Source organism: Bubalus bubalis, chromosome 5 (assembly GCF_019923935.1).
Source record: "Bubalus bubalis isolate 160015118507 breed Murrah chromosome 5, NDDB_SH_1, whole genome shotgun sequence".
In the NCBI taxonomy this organism is placed as follows: Eukaryota; Metazoa; Chordata; class Mammalia; order Artiodactyla; family Bovidae; genus Bubalus; species Bubalus bubalis.
The window spans coordinates 80,166,523-80,177,145 of NC_059161.1; the positions used below are offsets into that span (position 1 = coordinate 80,166,523).

Here is a 10,623-nt window from a genome sequence, read left to right on the forward strand (position 1 = left end):
CTGTTTCCTCACCTGGCTAAGGGCAGCTCTACACTCTTATTGACAGATCTAAAGTAAATAACACACTGCTCGATCACAGAACCCTCTATGTAAATTGAGGGACTACTAGTCTGTCTAGAACCAAGAGCAACTCCAAGACCAACCTGCCATTCTACGGTTTCCCTGGCTTGGAAACAGAAGTGGTTGATGGTATCCTCTTAACTTTCAGACAACCCTTCCTGAATTTCAGGACTTTGACTAAACAATGAAATATCCTTCATGAGAGGAGTCTATTGGGAAACAAGAAGATAGATGCTGATTTTGTACCTAATAGGAGAAGAGCAAAAATTCAACCCTAACCTCATTTGTCAAGGACCTACCAAAAAAGTAGGTCCTTGACAAATGAGTACCTAGGACATTTGTGTTAGAAGGTAGCCATGGAAATGGGGCCATTTCTTTTAAACAACTCCTCAACACAAATGGGTCTCTAACCAATTCTATCTGTGATACAGAAGAGCTAGCTTCCCTGACTGCCATCTCCTGGCTCACCTACCCTCCCAGTGTATCACACATAGCTTCCCAGGCCTACTTCCTATCTAGGACACCTAGGTCAAACTGCGTGTTTGTTGATGAAGGTCATGGAGGTATGAAGTATGCATATGGTGGGGGTATGCCACTGCTCATGAGTCGACATGTTTAAAATTAAGTTTAAGTACAGTTCACTTATGCAGTGGTCAAGAATCCGCCTGCCAATGCAGGAGACACAAGAGACTCAGGGTCAAGAAGATCCACTGGAGTAGGAAACAGCAACCCACTCCAGTATCCTTGCCTGGAAAATTCCATGGACAGAGGAGCCTGGCAGGCTACATAGTCCATGAGGGTCATGAAGAGTCACATGACTGAGTGACTAAGCACGCATGCATAGCCCACTTATGGCCAACAAAAAGATAGCCCAGGTCAAAAATTCACTTGTGACTTCAGTGTGAACTGCAGAGCTAGCAAGTGAAGTGGGCGTGGAGAAGCCTGTTTCAAAACAGACAAAAGTCAGGGACAAGGAAGGCTGCTCGTATGTCCTTACACAGATCCCATCCGTAAAGTCAGAGAGTCATAAATGGGTAACAAACCTTTGCTTTTGGTGTTTGATGTCAGAAGTAGCCACATTTTAGTTAACTGGTAACATTAACCTTCTGTCACATGTTCAGCACCAATGCCTGTATCCTGAGGCTCAACTGCTCTCACATAATAAGAATAGTCAGTGTCATGTGGGAGCCCCAAAAGATTACAAGGGAACAGGACAAGAATTTTAAAAATTCTGCCCCAATCTGGAAAGGGGTTCAGTGTCCTCTGTTCACTACCCCAGTCTGTGAACGGACCTTGTCTTAATCATTTTTAATATTTTTAGTACCTAGCACATACAATAAATGCTTGCTGAATTTAACTAATGAGTATGGCTGAGCAAGAACAGGATGCGTAAGATGAGCCCTGGGTAACCTAGGAAAGCTCAGATTAGATCATGGGCCCATCTAGCATTTTCACATGGAAGTTAGAATATGCATTAAAGGAAGGGAGTAAGAAGCTATTTCCCAAGAAAGAGGAAATGCTTGGAAATGTCCCTACCACCTATGCCACAGGACTTCTGAATCCAGCTAAAGAGAAACTCTATGAGACACAAAGGATTTGGATCTGAGGGAAATGCAAATTAGCGATGTGGGAATTTTATCTTCTCTACACCACAGGACTTCATCTGCTACATTTTTATTAAAGTAACCACAAAAAGTGTACATGTGTCCATAAAGCTGTACATTCTTCCATATAACAACACTGTTATACAATTAGTAACCTTTGTCATTTCTGTCAGAATAGCTTACAAATATATTTATTTTTACTTAAAAGGAGAGACAGGCCTGCTCAACAGTCCAGCTCTGGGTGTTTATTGTTTTTAAAGTGAATTTCAAAAAGAAGAGAGAAAAGATTAAGTATGAAACCATGAGGCTGCTTATAAAAAGGCAGGAACTTGTTTGCAGACAAGATGTAACAACAATCTGCAGGGATTCACAGCTTTGTTTCAACCCATATGCCAGAAAATGAGCACTTGGGTCTACGGGCCTGAAGTCAACATTAAAGCAACAAGGACTGGAAACAGGGCCTGGGAAGGTAGCTTGGGATTTGGAACGTTCAAGAGGCAGAACCGGCAGGAATGGGTAGGGAGAGTGTTTGGTAAATAGCACCTCTGAGTCAGAATTGAGTAGTTAAGCAATCCAGGAAAGGGGACCGGCAGTGGAGAGCAAAGTCCCTCACTACGGGCCACAGCCAGACAGCAGCCAGGTTCACCAGACTCCCAGCTGTGGCCTTCGCAAGGGGACTTGGGTCTGGGAAACTCAAGGCCTTAAAGACCCCTCACCAATGTCACTGAGAAACTGAAGCAATGGGATTTCTTCCCTGTGAAATTCTCCATTTTCCTCAGACCCAGAACAGTAAATATTGCACAAGTCTGTAGACAAACTTGGATTGTACGGAGAAAGACGGCAGCCTCTCCCACGGGTGCTCTGAGCACCAAGGAGGAAAAAACAATGCCCAACGTCTGGCTGTTAGAGTCAGTTCTACAAGAGTACCAAGCAGTAACTTGGGGCATTCTCTCATTCAGCCAAGAAATACCTGCAAGGCTAAGCATAAAGCCATAGTCCTGAGGACAGAGGGAGAGAGAGTTTCCTAAGCCTACCAGGGCGGCCAGGAGGTTGTGACAGCCAGTTCTCCTCCAGCTCCTCCTGGGACCCAGAAGGCCATATTGCACAGTGAGAACTCTTGTCCTAGAAAATAGGGTAGTTCCATGACCCAACCAGAAGGGGAGGGGTGTGGGGTAGGGTTGGTGGGTTGGGCAGGGGGGGCAGTTGGAGAGGAGTGTGTGCTTTTAAAAAGAAGGCAATAATCAAGGACCTGAAGTTCCCGTAGCTTTTGAGCTACTTCTCAAAGAGATAATGGTAGCATCATTAGGACTTCCATCTGGTTACAAAAAGAAGAGTTTTGGCCAAAAAAACATTCCAGTGGATACTCTTTGGATTCTAAAATTCCATTACAAGTCACCCCCAAGTTAATCGCCACACAGAGCAGCATTACAGCAAGGCAAGGGTCGGTACATGATGCCCTTCTGTCCCGTTAACCTCCAACCCCTGCCTCACTCCCCTGACCTCCAGAACAAAAAGCTTTATATTCTTGGTGGGAAGCAACATCTACAGGTCTCTGAGAACAGAATTAGAAACAAGTCACGGTTTCAAGAAAAGCTACTCAGGACAGAAGGAATTAGGAAAGGCCTTTTCATTCTGTGCCTAGGATCTCATAAAAAATAAAAATAAAAGAGAAGATTAGGCAATATAGTATGACTTGAGTCCAGGCTTGAATGCCCTTGAGTAAGAGAGGGGCCAGGGGTGCAGGTGTCCTGGCTGGGAGAGTGAGAAGTTTGAACTCAGCCTCTTTTCTGTCCTGGGACAGATCCTGAGCTCTCTTGTTCACAGCTGCTAATCCTGTTTGCCCCCTCCCACACCTCCCTAGGGTGTTAGCCAAGCTTCTGTCACCCTGACCAGGACACCGTTCCCCCCTCCCACAGGCAGACACTGGCTCCCAGATAAAGCACACAATTCTCTCCAAAGGCACCTGCGGAGGCCACTTCCAAGCAGCATCCTTTAAGGATTTTTTTCTTTAAAAAATCTTTTGGTTTTTTTCTCCCCTTTTCTTAAAAAAAAAAAAAAAAATATATATATATATATATATATATAAATAGCTCTTCATTTAAAATACAGTTCCCCAGGTTGAGATATGTGGCCTGCTGTCACAGCAGAGTTGAGTACAGTAGAGTGCCAGCTGGGGCAGGCGAGGGATCTAACTGGAGACTGCCATGATGTAGTTCTTTGAAGGACTGCTCCTGCCCAGTATCATTTGGTTCTTGCAGGTAAGAAGCCCATAGGATGTGGCCACTGGGGCCTCCTGGTACAGGACGCAGATGGAGCCATCCTCCCCAATGCGGTAGGACACCTCGTAGGGGTCCACCCACAAGGTCAGCTCACTGGGCAGCAATTGGTGCAGCTGAGGCTGGCTGAGTCCAATCTGGCTAGCCACTTTACTGATGATGGGGTCCATCTTGTGGTTGATGCGGATGCAGCGGTAGCCAGAGCCCTTGGATGGTTTTTCAGGAAACCAATGGTGTTTGTAGTGCTCTGTGGAGACAGGATAAGGGGGAGATGCACTGGTTAGTGGCCATGGATGCGACCACAAGGGGTGGGGGGTGATGGGATGTGTGCTAAGTCGCTTCAGTTGTGTTTATGCGACCCCATGGACTGTAGCCCTCCAGGCTCCTCTGTCCATGGGATTCTCCAGGCAAGAATACTGGAGTGGGTTGCCATTCCCTTCTCCCTGGGATCTTCCCAACCCAGAGACAGAACCCAAGTCTCTGTCCTCTGTACTGGCAGGTGCGACACCCGGGTGAGGGTGATGACAGGAGAGGAAAGGGCCTAGTTATTTTAGGTAAGCAACATGGTTTCTCATGAGTTTTATGACCCTCCTGAAACCCTCCTGACATTGTAGCAAAAAAAAAAAAAAAAAAAAAAAAATTATGGAATCTGGAAAGACCCCTCCTTCTAAGACATGGGTGTATGTGTATCCAGAGGGTGTCCCAGAGCTCTGGGGCAATCCTTTGTGGCCAGTATATTGCCTTTGGCACATTCCCGGTTTAAGGAGGAGGATATGCCTGGGACTGACATGTCCAGGCAGGGCCTCTGGGAACCTCTGAGCCAAAATTTCAAGGCCAAGAAGGCTGTCCTCACTGTCGGACCCACAGCAAGTCATGTCTCCCACCCAGTACCTCGGTGGTTTCCTCTGCCTTGAAAAGTCAAAGACCTGTCACAGTGGCTAAGGGAGGCAGAACTGGGATGTTTTAACGAAACATACGTTGTCCCTCAGAAAGCGGGACTGTGTGGGCACGTTTAAATGTGGCTATTGCTGCCCAAGCCCGCCAGCCAACAGCTAGGAGCCAGGTCTCTCCCCAGCCAGCAGCTGCTTATCTCTTGCCCACCTCCTCATCTCACGCCGCGCCGCCTCCAAGCCCAACATAGGCCCGCGGAGCGCAGTTACTGCGTACAAGCCTCTCTCGGTACCAGAAAGGGTGGCAGATGGCTAAGAGAGGCCGGAGGATAGAAAGGGGACCCGGATTCTAACTTGAGGTGCCAGCCACTGCCCTAGGCACGGCGCGGCCGGCGCGTCCCGCGCGGCCGGAAGAGCCTCGGCTGGGAGCCCGAGTTGTTTGGAATGTTCCACTGCGCCTTCTCGTTCCATAAGGACCCTCGGCTGGTCGGGCTGTCGCCTGCAGGGTCTTGGGTCCAGTGAGAGAGAAGAGCCCGCAAGCAGACCCACAGGCACCCCACTTCCGCGGCACCCAGCGGCGACCCGGGGTCGCAGTCAGGACTCTGCGCCCACGACAGCGCAGAAGGCAGCAGCCAGCTGGAACCACAGCGCACCCGGCCCCAAGCACTGGGCCGAGGACCACGACCCGAGGGAGCGAACGGGCCGGGGCCGCTCGGCGGGGAGCCCGCCCTCCGTGGGGACTGAGCCCGAGGGCGCCGGGCCCTCCGCCCCGTGCTCACCCGTCAGCGCCGCCTGGAGAGCCCCGCGGAACACCTGCAGTCGCTGCTCGTTCACGCAGCCCCGAGTCCTCAGAAGGCTGGAGAGGAAGCCCACGGCGGCGGCTATCTCCGGGAGCATGTCTGCTCTCCTCTCGGCCCTGCGTGTCTGGCTCCTGTCGTGGGCCTGAGCGGTCTCTGACTGGACAGCCTGCCCAGGTAACCTTTTCTCGCTTCGCCGCCCCTCGGCTCTGCGGGGACTCGCCCGGAGACGCGCTTTTCAGGCCACGGAGAGAGGCGGGGATGGGGGGGTGGGGCCTCCGGCGCCGGTGGGGGTGGGAGGGGGCGGTGCCTGGCGTCCGCCCCGCCCCGCCCCGCCCCTTCGCCCTGAGGTCATCGCCCGCTGACGTCAGTGCTGGTAACGCGAGCTGAGCTTTTCAGGCCGCGGCGAGAGGCGGGGTGCTGGCGGCGGAGGTCATTGGCCGGCGGCGCGAAGGGGACGGGGCCTATATAAGCCCCGCCCTCGCGCGCTCGCCCCCGCCACCCCCGCCGCCCCCGCCGCACTGAGGTCATCGCCCGTGACGTCAGTGCTGGGAACGCGAGCTCCGCTTGCTGGCGAGGGAAGCAGGGGAAAGGGAGGCTGGGAGCGGCCGGGGTCTCTGGGAAGGAAAGCAGCGCGTCAGGCTGGGCGTGGTCTGACCTCCCCTCTCCTCCCTTCCACACGGCTTGAGGAACACCTCCGACGAGAGGCCTTCCTTGACGCCGCCTCCCCCAGGCGGTCCCCTTTTCTGACTCCCACATCTTCAGCCACACCCTGTCAAAGCCACTCACCCGTTTTACCACTTTCCCACCAGTCAGAGTGGCTTCTTGACTCTCCGGAAACGGAGACTAGCCTGTTTACTTCTACGATAATGCCAAGTTCCCCGAGTTCTGCTCTTCCTCTCCAGAAATGCCTGTCCTCTTGCCTAGAACCGTGGCCTACTCTCACCTAATGCTGCTGGGCGGGGGTGGCGGCAGTGTTGGCGGCGGCAAGACTGGCGGGTCCTGCTCTTCCACATGGGGGCCATCCTCAGAACCTGGCGCCGCCACAGGCTCTCCTTGAGGTCTGCTGAATGAAGATAACGCCTAACCAACATCCCAGGGTTCAGAATATGTAGGTGCCCCGTACATATATATTAATATCGAGTCAAACCCGATGGCCTCTGTAAATCTTTATTTTCCTTCACTTTGGGGGCAGTCTCCTCTTTTCTTCCCTGACCCCAGATTCCTCTGCCTCCTTCCTCCCCGGCTGTGTCTCCCATGGATCCCTTCCTGTTCCCCTTTCCTCATTATGTCCACTGGTTCCTCTTCCTTTTCTCTCCACTTTTTTTCCTCACAGAGATCTGGTTCATCTTGTCCACTTTGATATTTACTTTGTTTTTACCAGTGACTTTCCTATCCGCAAGTCTGTTCACATGTCCGTTCATCCCGCTCCTCCTATCTGCTCTGCCTCTCCTCTTGGATGTCCAGCCACTACATCAATGTCAGTATAAATTCCACTGACTTCTCCAAGGCCAGCCTCCTTCTTGACCTCCATTTCTATCAAATACCACCGGTTCCCCAGTCACTCTACTCAGAAAACTCAGACTCACTTTTGGCTTGTTACTTTTTCGTTAGATCCAGTCTCAAGACCTGTTGTTTCTTCGTGTCTAGATGACTGCGGTAGACACGATCAAATCCAGTCCCCAAACCACACTTCTCACTGTTAGTAGATTTACTTTCCTAAAGTTCTGCACTCACGTGCTCTTCTTTTGCTCATATCATTCTGAGATATCCTCCATTTGTCTACTGCATTAAGTATGGACTCCTTTGTGTAATAGTTAAGAATTTTCATCATTTGGCTGCATCTGCCTTTTTAGGTTTCTGCCACTTTGTGCTCCCAGGTGATTCTCCTCACTGTTCTCTAAGCATCAGAGCAGTTCTGCATCCCAGGGCCCCCAGCATTTGCCCATGATCCCTATCCCTGCCCTGTAATATGGTCCCCATTCCATGTGCTATGAATGTGCATGGCCTTGCTGCACTGTAACTCATGCCATTACCTCTTGGATACCTCGCTGCCTCCTTGCCATCTTTCCCAATCCCTCACACTCCTGAAGGCACAGCTTAAGCTGGGTCCTCCACTTTGAAAACTTGTGCTGATCATTCTCTCACTACAGAATTAACATTATCCATACCATTCATTTGGCATTTATAATCTGTTGTTTGATAAGATTAATGATCTTTTTAGAGGCTCACATCTTGTTTGCAGACTACTGGAAAACAGGTCACTATGCTCATATGTTCTATATTTCTAGGACAGTTCGGGTTTAAAATATTCTGCTCCATTGCTTCATATAACCCATTAAAATGCCCTGGAATTCTAGTGTTTTGGCATTGAACAAATCTCTTAGATGAGCTCTTCACTGACTCCTCCCCAAAGCTGGATCAGGCTGTACCTCTGCTCATTGAGGGGGAAAAAAATGTGTGTTCAGAGACAGGGCTGGAACTGGAAACAAGATAACTTAGAGAACATCAAACAAAAAGATCAGCTGTCAGCAAGACCAGGGAAACAGGGCAAGGTATAAACATGTGTGCAGAGTGATTTAGCACCAAAATCTGAAAATAACATCTTCCTGGGTATGCTGTTGACAGGGGTCTGCTGTTCTGGGCCTTGCTCTAGTCCATAATTGATGGGGGAAAAGTTTTGTGACAGATCATCACCTGTTTTTTGCCTTAGGAAATAGAATTCTGTCCTTATGTAGGTTTTTTAATATCACTCACCAGGTCACACAGCTAGTGCTCAGTAGTGCCAGGACTAGCAGATCTGTTGACTTCAGATATCATGCCCTTCTCATTAGACCATGGAGCCCCTGTTCTACTACAGTGGCCCCTAGTCCCACCTCATCCCACAGAGCTGTTATTCTAGTTGATGATGCAATGAATTGGAGGGGAATATTCTTCACTTTCGGAGAAGGCAATGGCACCCCCACTCCAGTACTTTTGCCTGGAAACTCCCATGGACGGAGGAGCCTGGTGGGCTACAGTCCATGGGGTCGTGAAGACTCGGACACGACTGAGCAACTTCACTTTCACTTTTCATTTTCATGCATTGGAGAAGGAAATGGCAACCCACTCCAGTGTTCTTGCCTGGAGAATCCCAGGGATGGGGGAGCCTGGTGGGCTGCTATCTATGGGGTTGCACAGAGTCGGACACGATTGATGCGACTTAGCAGCAGCAGCAGCAGCAGCAGCATTCTTCATTTTGAAATAGGAGCAAGGTCTTATCCCACAGATTCCCCCATTACCCAGGGAGTGTCTTAGTCTCATCATTGGTGGTTAATTTCTGAACTTTGTAGAGGGCATTGATAATAAGAACCAGAAAGCACTTCATGTACTTTCTCATCCTCTCTTCTTTCTACACACAAGCCTAGGGAGAGGAAGTTTAATGTATCCAACATGCAAAGTTTCCAAGTCACTTTACAGGATTTGGATTTTCAATCAGTTTGTTTTAAAGGCAAATACATTATAATAATCCAAATTACTTTTGGAATTCTCTGAAACTTCCCTTAAACTGCAAGGACCAGGGTCCTGAGAAGCTCTGAAGTCCAGATTTCACTTCTGTTGCCTGCTGCCTCCCATTTCTTGGCATAGCCAAGGTATAGTTCTAGCATCTGGATAAGAACCATGGGTCCCTCCCTCTCTCTTCTCTTCTTCCTGTTCCTCTTCCTCCTTACTCATCTCTTCCCCTCTCCCCAAATGCCTTGAGTTGAATTTTGAACATTAAATGTCCTAACACTCTGCTGAACTATGACTCTACCTACTGCCATGTTGGGCAGGTAGTGTGGAGGTGGGGGTGATGCCAGTGTATGCCTCAACTGGACCTGAAATATTTCTGTGCATGTGACCCCAACCCACTGTTTCCCTGGATGCCCATCGCACCCACTTGCACAGCTTACCTGTGTGGCCTCTCTAGAGTGACCCACAGCTTCCCAAACAACCCTCCTCAGATCGAATCCCTACCCAGAACTGGGTTCCTCTCCTCAGTTCTCAGCCCTAGCTTTGTCTGTGGGGTCATCACGCATGCTCTGCTTTCCACTTCCCAATGTGGCACAATCAGATCATTGTATGTGACCATCTCTCCCAGCAGCCTGCTGAAGCTCTCCCTGCAGGGCCTTAGCTCGGTTGTCAAGACTACCTCCCAGTTTCCTGACCATATGTTGAAACCTGAGGTTAAGTAAAGTTGATCTGCAGGCTGAGGCTGGGCTGTGATCTCCTAGGAAGATTATATCAGCTCATTCTGACACTGTGCAGTGCATAGTTTCAGTAAGTCAGTGTGTGAGTGTGTATGTGTATGTGTGTATGTATGTGCGTATCCGTGTGGGTAGGTAGGCAGTATATATGAATGTACATGCTTAAATGTGTATGATATTTGTGGATAGAAGGGACTGTGGATATATGTTTGCAGATATTAGCATGTACATAGTATATATTGATGGAGAAGGCAATGGCACCCCACTCTAGTACTCTTGCCTAGAAAATCTCATGAATGGAGAAGTCTGGTGGGCTACAGTCCATGGGGTTGCTAAGAGTTGGACACGACTGAGCGGCTTCCCTTTCATTTTTCACTTTCATGAATTGGAAAAGGAAATGGCAACCCACTCCAGTGTTCTTGCCTGGAGAATCCCAGGGATGGGGGAGCCTGGCGGGCTACTGTCTATGGGGTCGCAGAGTCGGACACGACTGAAGCAACTTAGCAGCAGTAGAAGCAGTATATATTTAAGGACATCATTTTGTGAAGTGTTTGTGTTTGGGTGGAGTGTATATTTTGGCAGGTGTGTCTAAGTGTGGCTGGTATAGATGTTAATTTGATCTTTCCTCTCTTCAGGCCTCATCGGTGATAACCTTGCTCTGCTGCCCAGAGCTGATAAGAAACATCACCCAGGGAGGATGAATGCCTCTTCTAATCAGAGTGAAAATATTGCTAAGTATATTCATAATTCTTTGCAAACATCATTGGATA

General features: G+C 49.4%; 1 protein-coding gene across 1 annotated transcript; it reads right to left on the reverse strand.

Moving 5' to 3' along the window:
* Positions 1-1,718: 1,718 nt before the first annotated feature.
* Positions 1,719-5,853, reverse strand: BTG2 (BTG anti-proliferation factor 2). Its single transcript, XM_006072404.4, has 2 exons — positions 5,610-5,853; positions 1,719-4,187 (listed from the first exon to the last, which is right to left on the reverse strand). The coding sequence occupies exons 1-2, from the start codon at positions 5,725-5,727 to the stop codon at positions 3,853-3,855; spliced, it is 453 nt and encodes a 150-aa protein (XP_006072466.1). The 5' UTR covers positions 5,728-5,853; the 3' UTR covers positions 1,719-3,852.
* Between the last annotated feature and the right edge of the window lie 4,770 nt (positions 5,854-10,623).

Coding starts and splice junctions, on each gene's coding strand:
- BTG2 (XM_006072404.4), bottom strand. CDS start 5,727: ATGCTCCCGGAGATAGCCGCCGCCGTGGGCTTCCTCTCCAGCCTTCTG. Junction 4,188..5,609: donor TCTCCAGGCGGCGCTGACGG/GTGAGCACGGGG, acceptor CTGTCTCCACAG/AGCACTACAAACACCATTGG.